The following is a 20,736-nucleotide window of genomic DNA, read 5'->3' as shown; positions in this document are numbered from 1 at the left end:
AACTGGATATAGCACATGCATAGATGAATATGAATAAACTTTGTTTCTATAACAAGTACAAGTTTTCACTTTCTAAACAGGGACCGCATTTCAGCTGATTTTTGCTGCACTCATAATAGCCTGATTGCTTGATTAAAAATGCACAAATCAAGTAATTACTAACCAAATCTTTTAAATACACACATCCTTATTTATCTTTGTGCAGCTGATGTGCATTTTGAAGGTTCATTAGGGAGACCAGTGGCAATGTGCTTGTGTTTTTAGATTAATCCCTTTCTTAAGATAATAATGATTAGTATAATACACACTAGTTACCAATATGGAAACACAAAATACAGCTTTCCTATTTTTTTATAAAGACTCAGTGCTCTCTGAATATAAAATGATCATTTGCATAAGTTTTTGTATAAAATAATACGACTAGGAATGTTTTGGGAAATAGATCGCGTATCAAAATCCACTTAAAATTGTCAGTGAGAATCTTTCAAAGCTAAGGAACTAAAAGGAAGCAATAGCAGTGAGAGATATTAGACTGATTTTGCCCCAAACCAGTCAGAGATGCAGCCAGCACAATCTGACAATTAGAGATTCAGAAACTACAGTCCAGTAGCAAATCCACTTTGTGGTACCAATATACTAAAGATAAGCTAAAAATTTGTAAGCACTCCCATCCTGTAAGGAGGACTAAAAAAGACTGGTTTTTTGTATGCAGCTTCCTAGAACTGATCCATATGCAAAGGCAGAGACAGGCATTTCAAGATGGTGCACGAATTACTTCGTGGACAAGGAATGACGTGAACAAGGCAGAATCAGAGAAAAAGGCTCCCTTGTGATAATGCAAGAGGCAATCTTGTTATCACAGGAGAGTAGGTATCTACTATTCAACAAACTTTGGTAAAGATGATGCCTGTAAGATTCCTCTCTCACATAGCTGCACACAATCTTGAAGGAAGCAAGTTAAATCATTTTGCTCTCCTCCACCAAAAATAATTGTGCTTCAGGAGAAAGACTAACAAGAGAAAAGTACCTTGCAAAGTTATTGAGTAAAAATTTTTGTGTGGGAGAATCAGTGTTGTTCCATCTGCACGGTGCCTCAGTTAATAACCCACTGGGAGCGTGGCCCACTGTGTCTCTGCAAAGTTATTTACGCAGATTGTGTTTTTTCTCATAAACTGCAGAATCCACTGTAAAAATTGTCAAGAGCTCCAGTAGCTATCAATAGCACAGACATTGCTCTGCTTAAAGGAGTGGAGTAAGATGGCCCACTCATTTCTGTGGGCTGTCTGTCAGTTCAGATTAGAAGTGACAGAGGGCTGAGGTACAGAGCTTTTAATACTCACATTAGTGAAGTCATTGCACTGAGAAGGAATGCAAAGCCCCTCTTATGAGCATCATTGCTGAACAAAGGTTTTGGTTTTGAATCTAGGTACTTCTGAGTCCCGTTATTCATATTTTAATATATATGTTACAGAAAAAGGAAATTAATATAGAAGTCATTTACATGACAAGGCCCTGTATTTATGGGTGAGATTCATGACACCATTTAATTTTTGACACAAAAGGTATCAGAAAAGACTCAGCAGCTCTGTTGTGACATATAGGCTGTAACAAGCTCCAGTTATGTAGTGCATCAGTACTGCAGCACACTGCTTCCCAAGACTGACAGGAGGGGTAAAATACTTGGCCAGTATGGTTAAGAGGCAGTTCAGACATAAAGATTATTTTGCATTCATGGTATACAATCTTGCCATGAAAACTATAGTGGAAGAACTTATCACCAGGTATGTCATTCAGGATCAGTATTTCCTCTTCAAACCTCAAAGTCCTCAAAAGATTCTAGTACACTTTGTCATGACATTTTAACATCTTACGTGCCAGAAACCGGCAACTTAGATCAACAAGCAAGTTATTACTTCAGTGCTGCTGCTCAGACACAGGCATATGCAAGCTTAAAAATGTTAGTGAAAACATAACTTTTAGATCAACAGCATACTATATTTTGCATCAGCAATGCCTTGACAGTACATGTCTAATCAGCCAGCTGTAATAACTGAACATTTTTCACTTGCAAAGCATGATAATTTTGTGTCCGTCTTGTTCACGTTTTTTTTTCAGTGCAGTTCAAGGTTAAATTTATTTACTTTATAACTGGGAAAAGTTAAGGGTTTGTGCACGTGCCTGGTTATGGGCACTAAGCATCCAGCAAGCAGGCAAGTCATTATAACTCTGTGTGTATGCTGGATGTATGCCCATATTCTTGGGCTTCTAAATATCTAAAGCCTCTTCTCCAAAGGAAACTCTCTCACCCAAATAGTAATGGGTTCTCAAGGACAAGCTTGACATATACTGCTGCTGCAGTTTAAGAAACAACATTTGGATATCTCCACTACACATTCCTGCTAGTGGTGAGGGAGGATGCAGAGCACTACACATGCCCAGACCACTTTCTCCCATCTTACACTGGCAATAAAGGCAGATGTAAGCTCAGCTACACATCTGTGAGCTGAAGCCCATGTACATAGTTCTTGCAACTCTGCCATGGGGCAATATTTCAGCAGGTAAGTAATGAACAGCTGGAGGGCAGCAGTATTTTAAACTGAAAAAAAAAAATAAATTGCTTTAGGTGGACTAGCAGAAACACAATAATAATTTAATTTCTGGAAGTAGGTGGCAAATAGACAATTTCAGCATTTCAGTATTTTAAAAACATTTCCTACGTGCACTCAGGAAAAGGTCCTCCACATCCAAGTCAGTTCTAATTGTTGATTGTCATAACTAGCATTTTTTCAGAAATCAGGTACAGCTTCAATGAAATGTGCATATAGATGCCAAATCATAATAAATGCAAGATAAAGCAGCAGCACCTCTACTGATTGAAGATATTCAACCTTAGTAGTTATGGGCTACTATTGTTTTTGATTCCTTTAGAGAGAACTTCAAAGACTGCCTGCAAATAGAGCTGGGTTAGGAGAGGTTTCAGGTCAGCTGAGAGATGAAAATGGCAAAACCAGCAGTAGGCTGAATCAGACAGCAAAACAGGACTTACAGTAAATGGAACTGAAAGAGAAGCCCATATCTTCTTTGAGCCCGAAGAATTTAATGCTGGCTCTGATTGCACAGGTCATTGAACTAACTTCTATTTGCTGGTTTAGTGTCTATGTCAAAAATATCTACTAGAGTACGGTTAAAAAAGAGACTAAATGTAACACCATTACCTCATTCATCTCTTCTATATTGGTAATCATGACAATGATGGGAGAACGCTCCTGCCACACCATTCTCCAGAAGTCAGTGACAGTATTAACTATCGGTCCCTGAGTAGCAATATATACCTTTTCCTCTCCTCCATAGCCCTGCCAACAAAACAAGAGATCAATTTTAACAGAGATGTCCACCACAACCTTGAAGGTTTGGTCTTTAAAACAGAGAGCTATACTGGTTGAAATGGTGACTTTGCGGCATCAGTTCTCCTCTCCATCTCTCTCCTGAACACGTGTACATGGAGTGAAGGCACAGTATGGACTCACGTAATTCCAGCAAAGAGTGTCCAACAGCCTTGAGGTGACTCTGGCTAGGTCAAAGCCTTATTCAGGCTGATTATCCAGTGCCTTGGTTAGGCCAGCTGACAAGGAATTTGCATCAAGAACTGCAGAAGTATGTTTCTGTCTGGTCTGAATCTGTACAGGTGCACTTTGAGATTTGGTTTTCAGCTAATGTAAGCAGGAGAGAAGAGCAATCAGATCAGCTAGGATGCCTTTAAAAGCCAGTGAATGTTGCAATTCTGTTTACATTAACAGCAGCTGACAGAGGCTAGACAGACACATCGGACTACTGAGCTCTTACCCTGATGTAGTTAGCATTGATGTAAGAGCTGAGGGGATCGTCCTGATCAGCTGAGGTAAGGCACACTCTGCTGTGAGGATCTGAAAGGTGTAAAGAGATAAGTAAGAATTTATCAGTTCCTCAGAGGAAAGAGACACACAAGATTATTTTGTACAGTAAGAAATTTACACGCACTCATGGCCATCACAACAGATGTCAGTGGCCTTGGAAAATTCCCATGTTAAAAAGTTACCATAAAAAAAAGCAAAGGATGGTTGGGGTAATTTGCCGCCTTCTGATAGTTTCACCCGCTCTCTGAAGCCCGCTTAATTGGTCCTGTAGCAGAGTCAGTGTCTCAGTGTGACCCTGGAAAAGCAGTCTTCTGCTCCAGGAAATTACTTCTTAGTATGTTAGGTCAACAGACTCATTCTGGCTTGAAAGACTTTTGAAATATTGTTTGTGAAATGACAGCAAACAGCTTTTCTCCCAAACCATAAGCACGCACTTCTTGTGCCCAGGCAAGCCAGACAACAATAACTCTTTTCCTGTTTCATCTTGCAATGAACCAAACTCCAAGATGTGCTATTAACAAATACAATGGTTAAAGAGAAATTAAAGAATATTAACAGTCTCTTGTACTCTAAATCTTTCCAGTACTTGAGTCTCCTTCATTGAGGTTGTTTATGAAGCATTACTCTTGTTCTAATAAGATGACAAAAGAAAACATTATTTCACTTGAGAAGCTCAGTCCAATTCCTGCTGAAGTCAATGGCTGTTGCAATGATTTCAATGCAAACTGACACAGGCCCACGTTTATGCTCTTTCACCAGTGTTACACAGTGTGTTACAATTGATAAGAAACAGCCTACTGCTGACAGAGGCCTCAGCAAAGAGCAACAGAGTATATCACCAGGACAATATTAAAACCAAACCAAAGATGACTTTTTCATAAGAAAATTCAGCCTGCTTAGAAACCAGACAAAAAAATATGCAAAAATTGTGCTTTACCCAATATCACATTAAGGACCGATCACACAGTAATTTCTACAGTACTACAAACACACACTCAGCATGAAACACTGTCCTCAGAGGGACTAGATTCATGTTTATTGGAATCCTTGGCTTTGAAGCATAAAGTGAATGTTTAGCTCTCCTTGCTACCCACTTTTACTGCCAGTGCTAAGCCCTTCGAAATAGAGGTAGCAGGATAAGAGCAAACACTCTGCTCTCTTCCTTCCTCAGCAATATCAAGCCATCCTTTGGTCCCAGCCAGGGACAAAGTTGCACAGAGGTTACAAGTTTTCAAATTCATTCAGAAAAAATACTCAGATCATAATAACCCTGGGATAAGGTTGTTCACCCTTAGAGAGATGGTAGGGTAGAAACCAGTTAGCTGAGATGGAGAGATCAAAGTGACAACACTGGCTGCTAGCAGACAGCCATGTCACTGAGATGAAGATTGCAGCAAATAATTAGCCCACTGAGTGATCACTTTTAATAAAATATGGTAGTGGGCCATACTTAGTCATTTGATTACAATTCTGGAACAGCGTTTTCAAAATGGCAGCAATTCTGATGGTTCAGTTTAAACATCCAATATTACACATTCAAAATGGATCCTGCTCTCAAAGTACACATTAGATACCAAATTCAGAATACACAGATTACTTAGAAATCTGGCACCTGGGACATCTGAAATCATAAGCTACTTTTGCAATCTTCCCTTTCCAGCAAAAACAGTGAATTAATACTTGAAAAATTCACCTCAGTCATTAGCACAGCAACAGTGAAAGGTGGTTGAATGTTTTTATACTTCTTGTCTAAGGTATGAGTAAAGTCATCAGAAGCATTGCACACACTGAGCTGCAGCTACTGGAGTTTAAAGACAGATTAAAAAAATATCTTTTGAAACCATTTCCAGTCCAGGTTCATTGACTGAAATGTTAGGTATTTTTGACTTCTCTGCACTTATCTTTGTTAACCTGGCATTGAACCTTTTGGACTTTGCAAATCCAGTTACCATGGCTACTGGTAGCATCTTCCAGCAATGACTTAGAGCAAAAAAAGAGGCATGACATCCAATCGTTTCACTTTTCAAAATAACTTTAAGTATGAGAGAGGGGGAAATGATGACACTTGTAAAACTTTGTACCAAAATGCTTCTCAAAATTCCTATTCCTAGCTACAAATAATATTAGTGTAATAGAAAAGAAAAATATTATTACTTTCTGTGTCATCTTAATGCCATCAGGCTAGTTCCCTATATTCTCAGTCTGCATCTGAGGCATGATTCTGAGAAAACGTTGGCAAGGAAAATAACATTGCTAGAGTTTAGTCCTTCTAAAGGAGTTTCAAAGAAACCACTAAGTAACATCTGAATGAACACCAAGATCTTAGATAGAATTTTTAAGCAGCGCCAAATGATGCAATTCTAATAACTTAAGAGCCAAAGATACAGGCAAAATCAGCAGCACTTAGATTCTTCATGCTCTGTACCTCTTTGCAAATTTGATTTATACTTTGAAGCCATGTTCCTGCTTCATAAACATGACCTTTGGATGATACATCGTGGTGACAGTACACTTCATGAAAAGCCCTCCAGCATGTGGAATAAACCACCCTACCTGAGTGACTTAAAAGCAGAAACTTACTCGGGAGAATTGTTTTGTAGCGATTCTTACGCACTAAGCCTGGAATATCATATTCCTTTGGGTCAACAAAGTTCATTGGAATTTCCTGTTTAAAAAAACAAACAAAAAACCAAACAACAAAAATCACAAAAACATAAAAGACAGTAGGTGGTATTATTAGATTCACAAGAGGAATAAAAATCCCAAGCCCATTATGTCCTCACTGTGAGGGAGGCAAAATGATGAAGTTAACTGAGACATACGGTACAGTATTTCTAGCAATTTATCACCAAAATATGATTGATGTTTCCTTTTACTGTCACTGGCTTTTTTTTCTGAAATCTTTAATATGAAAACACTTATAGTGCCTAATTCACTGACTCACGTGTGACAGCGTTATGTTCACTCCTAATACTATTAGAATTGCATTGCAAGTGTAGGCACAGAACTAAGCAAACAGTGCTACTCAAGACACTGCTCCAAGAGTGATGGACCTCAGACACCATCCTTTCTGACTCACATTGCTTCCTCTCAGAGAGTGGAAGTCAATAATTTGCTAGGGACTCACACCAGCAACAAAGTATGACACACGTTATGGCATGTTGGCATACTGACCTGTCTCTATGGAGCTGGGGGAGCGGGACTGGTTTTGCTCATCAGGCTGGCAAGCTCCATGGAGAAGGACAGCAAATGGGTATTCAGGGATTACCTGCTCTCTACACTGCTAGTGCCAAGAACACACAAAGGTGGAGGGGTTTTGTAGTCTCCACTGCACATCTACTGCAATATGCAGTCAATGCCAGGTAGAAACAAATGAGAACCTTCCACCAACTGTAGTCAGTAGGCGTGGGATGGGAAGAGATGTGTTAACCAGACTCAGCAGAGATATGGCTCATGGGAACTTGGAAGAAGAGCTCATCCTCCCACCTGCTGCACACTGCATTTGAGACATCACTGCTGGACACAGTGGTAAGAGGAATCAGGGTTAAGTAAGACAAGCCTCACTCTGGGAAAAAAAATTGGGATGAGCAGAGCTGTGGACTACAGAAACACAGAATCGTTAAGATTGGAAATGACCTCTAAGATTATTGAGTCCAACCGTTCACCTAGCACCTGCATGGTCCCTGCTAAGCCATGTCCTTAAGCCTCACATCCTCATGTCTTTGAATACTTTCAGGGATGGTGCTTCCACTGATTCCTTGGGCAGCCTGTTACAGTGCCTGAGCACCTTTCAGTGAGTAAATTTTTCCTAATATTCAATCTAAACCTGCTCTGGCGCAGCTTGAGGCCAATTCTGGAACCTTAGAAGACTATCTGTTCTCTCTCTCTCACACAGTACTGAGAATACTGTTGGGTTTAACTAGAGGCAATTAATGATAAAAACATTTTGTCGAAGCACTTTTGTATCAATTTGGAGACCTGCATGGGAACAAAACCTTCATATTTTCTCAATTCTTACTTGGTATTTAGTCACTCCAAACTCTTCCTGAGCCAAGCCCCATGATCTTGTTTTTGAGTCTTAAGTCATTCACTGCTCAAGCCAATTCTTGGTGAAATCAACAGGACTTATACCTGAGTAAAAATTCTAAATCTTGTAAGAATTTCAGGATTTAGCCCTGCAAATGTCCCCTCTGACAATTCTTCCAAAGTGAAACAGAGCTGCTTGCTTCATCATGGATCTGGACTTTGAAAATCAAGCAGGTTAGACAGATGGAAAATACACAATGCAGAGCTGGCTGGTGATAACTGTTTCATTAAAAAAAAAACAAACTAGTTTACAGTATTTAATTACAGAAATGGCATTTTGATTACACTGCATTTTTATCTGTGTTTTTTCAGTTTTCATTAAAGAATGAAAATAACTTTGGATAGTTTGGTTGCTAAATGATTCTATGAACATGAAAAAACTAATTCCAAATCTCTTAGAGAAATGAAGTATATTTTTTCCTCCTTCTAACATTATTTTCTTTGCTTGAAAGCTACAGTGTACCTCAGAGACTGATGAAACCATATGTGGACTAGTTCAGCAGTCAGTTCACACACTAAGTGAACGTTTCCTCCCTAAAACAGGAATAGATGTTTTACCTTGAAAGAATCAGGGCATACCTACAAAAAAGCTGCTTTTCTTCAACTTGGACAGCACTAAGTGAATTAAAGACCACAGATATCTGGTGTTCTATTTTAAAACAGAAGCCCTGACCATACCCCTTTCTTGTAAAGAGAAAAAACCCCTGAAATCACACAAGGAGGGAGGACAGCAGGTGATACTCAGAGCATTACTCCTTCCCTTTCAGACACTTACAGGTCATGAAGAGGACAGGCTGAAAGGGCTGTTATGTTGCCAGACAATCTTCCTCCTGCTCTGCTGAGATTCCATGCTTAAGAGAATATTTGACTTTGCAGTATTAACTTCAGTAGCTCTTGATCACATGCCCTGCAACACCTCAGCACTCAAAGTCTGTGCCCTGGTTACCTCCCATCTTGAGCAGGAATTTACAACTCTGCCTAGTAGACCTAATACAGCTACTGCAGCATTTTGCATACTACTATTTTTGTCAGGTATAATAAACATGACAAACATGACAATCCCTACCACATGGACATCCAAGCAAGTAGAGAACAGACTCAATAGCATTTAAAGATCTCAAAAGCTAGAGTACTCACTACACCAAAATTTATCTGACCTTTGTCCTAAACTACTCAGAAATCCAATTTTCAACTGCTTGCTTTATCTGTGTAAGTATATTTTCCCAAAATGAGGCAAAGAATCTTTCTGCCAAAGCATCAATGGATACAGTGAGCCAAGAAAACATGTTTCAAAATCCTAAAAGCAACTGACAGACAAGCTTAAAACTAGTAAATAATAGCCCCGTGTTAACCAGAGAACATTGAATAGCTCCACATCAAGCATTAAGCAGCAAAGAGGGTGGATTAGGGGGGTTGAGCACTGGAACAGGCACACTAGAGAAGTGGTCACAGCACCAAGCCTGACAGAGTTCAAGAAGCATTTGGACAATACTCTCGGGCACATGGTGTGATTCTTGGGGATGATTCTGTGCAGGGTTAAGCGTTGGAATCAATGATCCTTGTGGGTCCCTTCTAACTCAGCATACTCTGTGATTCTGTAATTTCGTCTCTAGAGCAATTCCAGACACATTTCAAAAAGTTATGCCTACAGAAAACATGGCTTTTCTTCTGTACTCTAGTGAAAACTTTGATTTTTTTTTTTTAATAAAAAAGTAGCATGCCAGCAGCAAAAACCCAAAAACTTGTGAAAAATAAGATTTGCTGTTGTCATTGCCAGAACTAATTCTCTAGTTTTTAAGTGACAATATCAGTGAAAGCTTTCAGATACTGTCATTCCAAGGGATGACAAATTTCGGAATTGCATTAAATGCTTCACTGGTGGAAGCGGAGTTTGTATGCACTACTTTTAGACTTGCATAAAATAATAGCAAGGTTCATAGGAGAGAGACATCATCTAATTTGTATTGATGCTCCTAAAAGAGAGAAGTCAGATACTCACAAAGAACTCTGCCTGGAGTATGAAAGAATCCAGTGCTTTCTTGTGCAGTTCCTCTTCAGTAAGAATGTTTGATGCCGTCTGGAGGTATTCTCGGGCTGACTGTTCTCGTGGTGACATGACATAGCCAAAGCCTTGCTCAGAACAGCCTGGGGTACACATATCCAGTGTGAGTGAAACATTTGAACCTCTCCTGCAAAAACAGAGCGGTCAAAGTTTGCTTACAAGAGAACAGAGTGACCCACCACTGTCAGCAATGGATGCAGTCCCAATGACAGATTAACAACTTCAGAAAAGCACCCAGCTGCTTCTCATGGGTACGGTTTGGTCACTAACTGTAAAAAATGGGTGATGCTTCTTGTGTAGACAAGACCAGAAGATGATTTTGTGCACTGAAACATGAAGGCCGACACTTTCATTGGTGGGTAAGATCCTGGGATAAACTACCAGTTCAACATCAATAAAGATGTGAAAAGCCAACCACTGCAGCAAACAATTTTTATGTCTGAAAAATTTTCTTTCCACAAATTTACATAATGAGAAGGTTAAAACAAAGGTCCCGACATTTTAACAGTTACATTGAAAACAGAGATACTGTCGAGTTCAGAATTTTTAGTGGCTTTATTGTAAGTTAGCCACACAACAAAAAAAAAACCTCAAAATGCCTACATTGTTTATTGAGTACAGTTCTAATATATTTCTGAGCTTCTGCCAATCTCACATATCATAGACAAAAGTAAGATTCAAAAGGCATCAGTGAATCTATATTTAAATATCTTTAACATAAAGTCACACAATATGATGACTACTAGAGAAGTGTTCTATACATCCACACAGTAAACCTATTTTTGATGAATCTCAACTGGCAAAATCTAGTTAGGAGATGTGTGCAGGAGCTGTTGAAAAATCACATTACCAGCTCACGGAGAAGATCACGGAAGTTGTTACTTGGGTGACAGCCCTTTCCTGGATTCAGGAGTTTTCCCAAAAGAATGTGCAGCCAGCCTCTTGCTATGATTCACAGTCATGGGGAAATGATTTGGAATGAAACATGACCACTAATGGCAGACATCAAATCTTTAGCGATATCTTTCAAAGGATTTTGACCTTACCTCCCTGTGCTATTAAACAGCTACCACATTTCTCCCCAGAAATGTAAGCATTTGATACTGAATGCTTTTAGTTCTTCCAAGGTAGAAGAGGTTACATACATGAATAGCTCTTCAGCATGAGGAAATGAGATTTCTTCTTTAACAACATTCAGTGGTGTTTGAATTTAACTGCTGACTATGCCTCTGATGGAATAGGTAGTCAAAGAATGAGAAGGAAGTAAGATACAGAAGCAGAATGGATTCCAAAGAGGGACAGGTAGCTAATTTAACACAACACCAAACAAAGGTAAAGTGTCCAATGCTTAATGTAAATGAAATTTGCCAGGGCACAGCTTAAACCTGAAATGATGTCTGTCTTCTCAAGCATACGTGTATGTTGAAAACAAGTTTATTTTACATCTTAAGTGTAGTGTAGTACACATAGTGTGAGAATTTCAAGCAAATGCTTTATTTTTCCCACCTCTAGTTCTTTGACAGGTTTTTAATTGTAATTCTTTACTTTAACCAATTGTTTACTCCCCAACTGATACTCCCCAAGTGATATTCCCTAACTCTCTCAATACAGTGAGTATCTTCCCTGCAGGCTAGCAGTCACCTGAGAAGAAATGTCAGCATCTTTACAATGACTGAAATGGAATGAATCAAGGATAGGGAAGAACACAAATGATTCATGCTTTTCAAGCCCAATCTTGCTATAATGAAAGAAACAACAAAACTCACTGATAGCAGCAGGTTCAGGGACAAGCCCCAGAGGCTACTGCAATCTCATGTTAAAGGTAGAATATAGCAATAAAAGATAGGAAATTTTAGGACAAATGTTATAACAACACATAAAGTGAGAAAAAACATTCTAAGCTCATGGAGTGCAAATTGAAAGCCTCTTCTGTAACAGTCCTTTTACTGTGTCCTGTGGAGATTTGGAAACTCAGCATCATACTCCTTAAAATCCAAGTTCTGCCCTTTGTTTTAAGTTTTAGGCATGAGAATTAACTATGGTTAGCAATCCAATTAAGCCTGAAAACCTAGAAATAAAGAACTCTGCCATGCTGGGCCTTTCAGTAGCCTCGTTCTTATTTATAACATCATCACCTTTGCAGAATTTCTTCACAGGAATTCTTTCATCAAGACCTTTTTCTGATTTCACTAATAAAATCGAAAGAACACAAACCAGAAAAAAAAAATTTTTCCTTTTATCTTGAAACTGCCTTTTACCAGCTGTGAATCTCTCTGAGAAGCTCCATTGCCCTGACGGTTCAAGCAGTGAACACCAGCTCACCTTGACATTTCATTACTGGGTTAATTTGAAACAAATTCATTTACTTTTGGACTAACTCATTTATACAAGAATTATTGCAGATGACCACTCCTCCTATGGTGTTCTTTTGGAGAACTGTCCTCCAGCGTGAGTGACAGAAAAAAAGAAAATCTACAAGATCCTCCTCTTTCAGAGGTAGAAGCTTTCACTGCCCTATGATGGATTTCGTTCTACACAGTTGCCATCATGAGGAATGGCAAAAGCCTGATGAAACACACACAAATAGATATATTCAAAGGAAAGAAATGATGCTTTAGAATAGCACTTGTTGACAGCTGCCTAGAAACTGTATGTTTTTTTAGCTAATATGCTTATATTTATGACTGGACTGAAAACAAGACAGGAAACAACTATAAATATATATATATATTTATATATATATATGTAATAAAGCAGGCACTTGACTTTAAACCCCATTTTAAAGTGACATTCACAAAGGCAATAAAGCTTCCTGCTTTGCATAGAACTCCTAAATCCACAAATTCTGGGACCAGACTTTCCCCTCTTAGCCACATCTACCCTACCTTTCTTGCAAGCCCACGGATTTAACCGTTAGAGTAGCTGGATCTGTCTCCGCTTTAATGTCCATTACGCAGTCAAAGACCGGAGTCTCCGGTACGGGGTCCAAATCTAGGAAGTCATCCTCATTTTTATCCTCTGTCCACTCTGAGTACGTGAACGAAGGCTGCCGGCTCACAGATTGGCGTCTGTCCTCTTGTAGCGGGAAGGGGGGGTCTGGTCGGGCTCTGAGTAGATGCCAAAACTAAAGGAAACAAACATTTAAAAAAGCCTTCTGCTTGTTGCCAGCCCTTCCATACAGCCCAGAGGATGGGTCTTCAGGGTAGTATCCCAGTTCACTATAATGTATTAGAATCGGAGAGTACTGAAGAGGACAGGAATGTTCCATGCAGGAGTAGCTTTGTGGTGCATGCTATAAGGATTCACATCTACCCATTCAAACCTGCTTTCAGCCACAGAGGTTTCCACAGAGCTGGCCAGGCTTAACTCGGGGATACAGTAGAAGTGGAATGTGCTTGTGACCATCATATGCAAGCCAACGTGATATCACTGTCCTTTTGTTCAGTTTCTTATCCTTCCTAGGCTTGTTTACAAAATAAAAATTCATTGTAATATTCTACAAATCATACCTCTCCTGACTTAATGGGTTTCCATCTAAAATTTACAGGTGACTGAGTTAAGAAAAGTAAATACAATTGGACTGAACAACTTTGATAACTTGGCACTATACCCAAAATTTATATATAAATCCATCATTTTTTAAAAAGGCCTCAGTTTTGAGGTACCTGCTTCCGAGGTTCAAAATACCCTTATCAGTTTTTATAATCTAATTGTCTGATTTGAACATGGCATAAACATTAAATAATAAATCTTGTGAAGGAAAATAAATGTAATATTAAAGGTTATCTTACAAATAAATGAAAGGCTTGAAATGGCATGAAGCTAAGAAATTTCTGCATCATATTGGTTTGCATAGATGCTGTGGTAGGCTATATGATTTGGAAATCAGATCAGTAGATTGTTTAAATCCTTTACATAGGCCTCACTTTAAAAATTTCAAGCCCAGCTGTGGACTCCAGGATCTGCAACCTTAGGCCAGCTTCATCCATCTAGCACTGAACTAAGAGTAGCATCACTCAGAATAAATGTCATACAAACTGTAACTGTACTGTCATGAATCCTTTTGAGGCTAAGAACAGGTCTTATTTTTCCAAAGTAAAGCCTCTTCAGTCCTTTTCTTACATGGTTTTTAAATGAACAGTTGAATTTGGAAAATGTACCACTAAAGGTCAAATTTCTTTCTCTTCCTAGGCTGGTAAAGCACATTAGCCTGTATGGGATTTGAAAGAACAGTTTTCTTGTGCCTGTCTTATTTTCATGTACTTTCATTTCTCTGAGCCTAAAGAATGAAAGGAAGAGAAGCAAGTTTTAATTTCTGTCCATATCTAGCTTTAGCCAATGTTAGACTCTCACAAAGCAGCAGTATTTGAAAGTTACAAAATGCTTTTTTTGTTTCAATTAATCAGAGTACACAGGAACTACAAAAGTAAACATAGGAACACCATTACTAGACTTTCATTTTACACAAACTCGAGGTCAAGTCTGAACTGGGCCTGTCCTACATTCTTGGCCTGTTACATGACAAGCAGGAAGCTGGAGGATCTATTTTCATTCCTCGACTACTAGAGTTTGGCAATCCCACATGGCACTATCCATGATTCTTACCCATACTGCAAGACTATGATAGCTGAGCAGAGATCAATAACTCTGTACTGCTGGAGAGTGCTGCTGTACCAAAATCAATGCTCGTGTTGAGGGCTAAGAGTAAAGTAAAGTCTAGGTACCAATTCTCTGTTACAGATTCTAGGACTGGTACGGTGACACAGGGCTGATTCTACTGGTGATTCAACCCACTATAAATCCAAAGGAACAGAAAGTTCCCCCTAGAAACAAAACATCTTTTCTTTACATTGAAAGAAGTGTGTGGCAAATAAGGAGCTGTCCAAGACACTGGAAGAAATTAAGTTATACTTAAAAGTGATGAGGTTACAACAAATAATGGAAAACTAGTTCACTCTGAAAACCTACTCAGAAAAACAGTTCAATGCTGGTTCTCTGCAGGTGACTGAGTGTTAAAACACTATTTTATGAGACAGAAGACAGACATCATCACTAATACAAGCCTAAAGCACTCTATCCAGCCTTTTGTTTTCACTGTGATTACTAAACTATCCAACACGTTCTGGTACCTGGGTGCTTCAAACATTAACTGATGTCTGCTCTCCTGAAACATTTGCTCTACATGTATTAGAGTTACAAATTCCCCAATACAGGAATGAACTGGACTTCAGCACGTGCGCAGACCAGACAGGTATCACTTCTGAGACTCTGCTTAACCACACTTCTCACCCTTGTTAAATGGTCCAACAGCTATTGCTCTGCATTAAAGCAACAAAATACCCATATAAACAGGCACATTTTCTCCCTTTCCTGGGGAAGGGCTAAAGTAGTACTGTACATTACCATAGCTGCTGAATAAAAACAAAAATGCATAAGCTGCTTTTCGCTGGTTTGCCATTTAGCACATATCCCGGGGGTTACAGGGCAATCAGTTTCACCTCAATGCCCGATGGAGCACTGAGGAGCATCCTGGAAACTATGTTAAAGCATATGGAAAATGAGGAGGTAATTGGTGACAGCCAACAGGGCTTCACTGAGTGCAAATTGTGTCTGACAAATCTGGCAGCCTTCCAGAGTAGGATTACGGTGGTGGTGGGTAAGGGAAGAGCGACTGACATCATCTACCTGGACTTGTACAATGCACTGTCCTGCATGACATCCTTGTCTCTAAATTGGAGACGCATGGATTTGATGAATGGACCACTTGGTGGATAAGGAAGTGGTTGGATGGTTGCACTCAAAAGAGTTGTGGTCAATGACTCGATATCCAGGTGGAGACCAGTGATGAGTGGCGTTTCTCAGGGGTCAGTACTGAGACCAGCATCATTTAACATATTAGTTGTTGACACGGACAGTGGGATTGAGTGCACCCTTGGCAAGGTTGAAGACGACACCAAGTTGTGTGGTGCGGTCGACACACTGGAGGGAAAGGATGCCATCCAGAGGGACCTGGACAGACTTTAGAGATGGGCCCATGTGAACCTCATCAAGTTCAGCAAGGCCAAGTGCAAGGTTCTGCATGTGTGTCAGGACAATCCCAAGCAAAAACACAGCCCAGAGGATGAACAGACTGATAGTAGCTCTGCCAAGAAGAACATGGGGCTGCGGTTGATGAGAAGTTCAACATAACCCAGCAATGTGCCCTTTACCCCAGAAAAAAAAATCAACCTTATCATGGGCTGCATCAAAAATAGCGTGACCAGGAGGCTGGGGGAGGTGGTTCTCTGTCCTCCACTCTCATGAGATCCCATCTGGAGTACTGTGTCCAGCTCTGGGGCCCCCAGCATAAGAAAGACATGGATCTGTTGGAGCAATTCCAGAGGAGGCCATGAAGTTGATCAAAGGGCTGGAGCACCACTCCTACAAAAACAGGCTGAGAAAGTTGGGGCTATTCAGCCTTGAGAAGACAAGGCTCCAGGGAGACCTCAGAGCAGCCTTCCAGTAGCTAAAGGGGGCTTACAAGAAAGCTGGAGATGGACATTTTACAAGGGTATGTAATTACAGGACAAGGGGCAATGGCTTCAGACTGAAAGAAGGCAGGTTTAGATCAGATATTAGGAAGAAATTCTTTACTATGAGGGTGGTGAGGCATTGGAACAGGTTGCCCAGAGAAGGTGTGGATGCACCATCCCTGGAAATGTTCAAGATCAGGTTGGATGAGTCTCCGAGCAACCTGGTCCTGTGGAAGGTGTCCCTTCCCATGGTTGGGGAGTTGGAACAAGATGGTCCCTGAGGTCCTTTACAACCCAAACCATTCTATAATTCCACGTATATCGGAGTGGGACTGGTGTATCAGGTCCATCTATAAAGAGAGAAGGGTACATTTGGGAAAGAAAGATTTGATTATAAAGGCACTCCTCAAAGTAAAAGACCCCTCCAAGGTGCCTTCTAGGCAGCATATTGCTTAAAATCCATTTTAAAGGAGGAATGAGAGAGAGGGAGAGAGATATGACTCAGCTGAGAGTCATAGGAAAAATAAAGAAAACAAAGGGAAAGATAAAGAAAACTATCTTCATGCAACTATCTGTTGTTCACCAGGCTGGGATTCTAGAAACTCTTCCTGGTTCAATCATTATTTTCAATGTTCTGCCAATGACTATTTTATACCTTATTCCCTTCTTGTTAGAAGCAGATGCTTGCAAATTGCAAAGCAGCATGACCTGAGATGTCTGAGAGTAAAGCAGGAATGGACAAGGCTCTCTAAACAAACTCTCCTTCCTTATGTCCACATTAGAGAGAAAAAACTGGGTAAGATGGACCACTGGTCTGAACTCACAGGATGTTTCTTATACCCTGCTGTCTTGTGACTTATTCAGAGAGCCAGGTGACATAGCGTGTGACATTCGTGCCTCTACTCCAGCCAGAAGCCTGTTAGCACAGACCACAGGAACACAAACCAGTGCAAACCTGAGTACATGGAAACTGTTATAAAGTTCTTGCTTTACAAAAATTTTAGCCAACACTTAAAAATGGGCCAAAATCCTCTCTCATCTACACTAGTATTCGCGTTCATCTGCAAGGAATTCAAATGCAAAGCAGCTAAAACTGAGATCAGAATTTTTGGGCACACAGAGCTTTCACTTTGTTACCTTCTGTATTAAGAAGGGGTCAGCAATAAATGTTTCCATCCACTGAGAAATAGCTGAATCTGCAGAAAATCACACCCCTCCTATTCGGATTTTCAGATCAGAATGTTTTGCTGCAAAATTACCTGGAACTCATAAAGTTCTTGAGAATTCTTAGATAGCTCCATCTTTTTAAGTTGAATATTTGCAATTACAGAGTCATCAAAAGTTTATTTTTGAGGACAAAATCAATCTGAATAAGGAATAGCAGCATCAAGAAAGCAGAAAATTGCATAAACCCTCCTAACTTCCTTGCCTGTGATCAATGATCACAATAATGGAGAAATTAACTATAATTACTTTGTCTTGTGAATGGTTTTTAGAAAGTATATTCAGCTGACGCATTAAACGAAAGATTTTGCCAGTGTGCTGCCTCTGAGTGAACTTAACCATGGTATATAATATGACATACTTTCTAGCAGGGAGTGTGGCCAGCAAATCAAAGGAGGTGTTCCCCTTTTCTTGGCACTGATGCAGCTGCACCTTGAATTCTGTTTACAAATTTTGGTCCTCCAGTTTGAGACAGATATAGAAAAACTGGAGTGGGGCCAGTAGAAGGTTGCAAAAGAGGTCAGGGGTGCAAAGTACAGCACCTTTGAAGAAGGTGGAGGGAATTGGGCTTGTTCAGCCTGGCAAAGAGGAGGCTCTTTTTCATAGTGGCAGCTGATACCACAAGGGACAATGGCCACAAACTGCAGAAATTCAGCTCAGACATTTAACTTTGTGAAATTCACATCAGACACTAGGGAAAAATTCTTCCCCAAAAGTGCTGTACAACTCCTTCCATGAAAGTTTTCAAAACCTGTGTAGAAATATGCACTGTTGGAGCAATTCCAGAGGAGGCCATGAAGTTGATCAAAGGGCTGGAGCACCACTCCTACCGACTGAGTGTTGGCAACAGCCCTGCTTCAAGCAGGATGTTAGACTAGCAAGATCAAGAGGTCCCTTCCCACCAACAGTCCCATGATTCTATAATGTACTTCACTGTACTGTGCATCACTCAAACAGCATATCAATAGTACAGCTTCAGCTTCCTGAGCTACCCGAGGGTGCACCTCTGTAAGGACAGGAGGTGATGCTCTACCTGTATCTTCAGTAACTGCATTCCCACTCTGAGAGAATAGCATACAGGGGTATGGAAAGCCACATTCAATTAGAGCTCCCTAAAAAGAGAGAATTTTTCATAGTTTTCCTCATCTATCACACAGATTTGTGCCAGTTACACAATCAGTGGAGAAACATGATATTCTCCTCCTGTTCCCAAACAGCTGACAGCTAACTAGATTACTTGTAGTCATGCCACTAAGCTTGTTCTGCAGCTGGGGTCTTGGCCTACATCTACAAGTGCTTTACATTCAGTATTACACTGATGTTCTGGAACAGCTCTTTCTGCCACTGAAGCAGATTAAGGTCCTATTACTGGACCACATCCCTTCTATTTAAGTGCAAATTTTTTGCCCATCTGTGGATGGAAAGAATAAAAACCATCAGTGTGATCCTCAATTAATCAAGAAACTGAGTAAGGTTAAGTGGTTCCTCTACATAAAGCAAGCAGACAGTTATATAGAAACAGCCCCAAAAATATTGCTTTACAATCAGCTTGGGTGTAACACCAAAAACTTCAGGTAAATTAGACATCTTATAAAAACTCATTGAAAAAGGGCATGAATATAGTTTGCATAGTATCATAACTTACCAGAGATCCTACAAATAGCAGTCCTAGAGAAGCTAAAGACAGCAGGATGTATGATACCACAATGCTCCCAACTGTAGTCAGGTTCTGTGAAACAACAGAATAGACAATGACTCATGAAATACGTAGGGACACAGTATAGTGTCTTGCATGCATATTCTTGGCAAACTGTGTATTATTTCCCATGAATATTTAGCCATACCATACTCACCTGTGGAAAAGCCACCACCACCAGAGAAAATGCCAGGCTTTGGAGAAGACTGAAACTGAAACCATCTCCAAGCCCTATCAACTCAGAAAGTCTAAACCCCAGGTTTTGCTGTGAAGGCAAAAAAGAATTCTGCTTCCTACCCTCATGTGTTGCCAAAACTGAGATCTGGATCCACAATTCAGTTTTGCAGCCTGGACCCAACGCTTCATTGCTGTAGTCAGTGCAATTTTATACTTTGACAAAGGGCTTTGAATGAAGTTTAGTACTGTTCCCATGTTTAGAGGTCCTTACATAAAATCCAGCCACAGAAGACTTTTCTCTGTTTTATACACATTCTGTGAAATACCATCAGGTTAATTCACACCACTGGAAGCGAAATTAATTCCAGTGTCTTAGCCATATTTAAGTAGTTTACAGTTTGGCCTATCCTCAGTAGTAGGTGCAAAATTCAGTTCTAATGGGCTTCAGTAGTCAAGAACTCTACTCTGTTTCTGTCCCGCTAGTACAGCTAAAGAAAAAGGTGGAGTTAAGAGCTTCCATTTGCTTATTTTAATGACAGAAGATTTCTTTGCCTTTACTGTTTTCAAGTCTAAATTTGCATGATAAACAGTGCTATAATAAACAGTCCTCAAAAATATGCATGAACATCTGCACAGTCATACTTGGGATGTTCTTGTAGTGTGTTCCAGGAATCAGTTTCCTCCATGCTGAACAATTATTTTTAGTCAAAATCACACAAATCAGTGATTTTCTGTAAGGAACAGCAATTTCTTAATGATTCAGCCACTACAAATAAGACACAGGCAGTAGTCCATGAAGAGCTCTGTGCATAATAAATCCAACAGCAAAAGGGCAAAGAAAAAGTGCTTCTTTTGAAAAAAAAAAAACCACAAAAGAGCAGGCGACATGCAGCTCATAAACACTGCTAAGAGGAAACAGAAAACAGTCGTCACTTTACTTCAGTCACAAGAGGCACAGAATCAGATTTTTTATTTGTACTGCATAGCCTCTGCTACAAAGATTATGTACAATGAATCTAAGCATTCTGATAGCAAATATATTTCATCTGATTTTTGAAAGTAGTTGTTCACTATTTAATTAATGTT

At 39.8% G+C, this 20,736-nt stretch overlaps 1 protein-coding gene across 2 annotated transcripts in view; it reads right to left on the bottom strand.

The window, feature by feature from the left end:
* Nucleotides 1–20,736, bottom strand: part of PTPN5 (protein tyrosine phosphatase non-receptor type 5) — a 60,413-nt gene that overhangs the window by 14,562 nt on the left and 25,115 nt on the right. For both annotated transcript variants that reach the window (XM_018076130.1, XM_008922044.2), the window contains exons 4-9: nt 19,423–19,506; nt 12,927–13,165; nt 9,979–10,168; nt 6,474–6,558; nt 3,844–3,923; nt 3,216–3,353 (exon numbers count right to left, since the gene is read on the bottom strand). In XM_018076130.1, the coding sequence (XP_017931619.1) occupies nt 3,216–3,353; nt 3,844–3,923; nt 6,474–6,558; nt 9,979–10,168; nt 12,927–13,165; nt 19,423–19,506 (816 nt within the window). The remainder of the gene's footprint in view (nt 1–3,215; nt 3,354–3,843; nt 3,924–6,473; nt 6,559–9,978; nt 10,169–12,926; nt 13,166–19,422; nt 19,507–20,736) is intronic.

The sequence above is a fragment of the Manacus vitellinus genome, unplaced genomic scaffold (genome assembly GCF_001715985.3).
Source record: "Manacus vitellinus isolate BGI_N305 unplaced genomic scaffold, ASM171598v3 scaffold_30_pilon, whole genome shotgun sequence".
NCBI lineage: Eukaryota > Metazoa > Chordata > Aves > Passeriformes > Pipridae > Manacus > Manacus vitellinus.
Note: the sequence above shows the minus strand (reverse complement) of the source record. Positions and strands in the feature narration are given on the sequence as shown.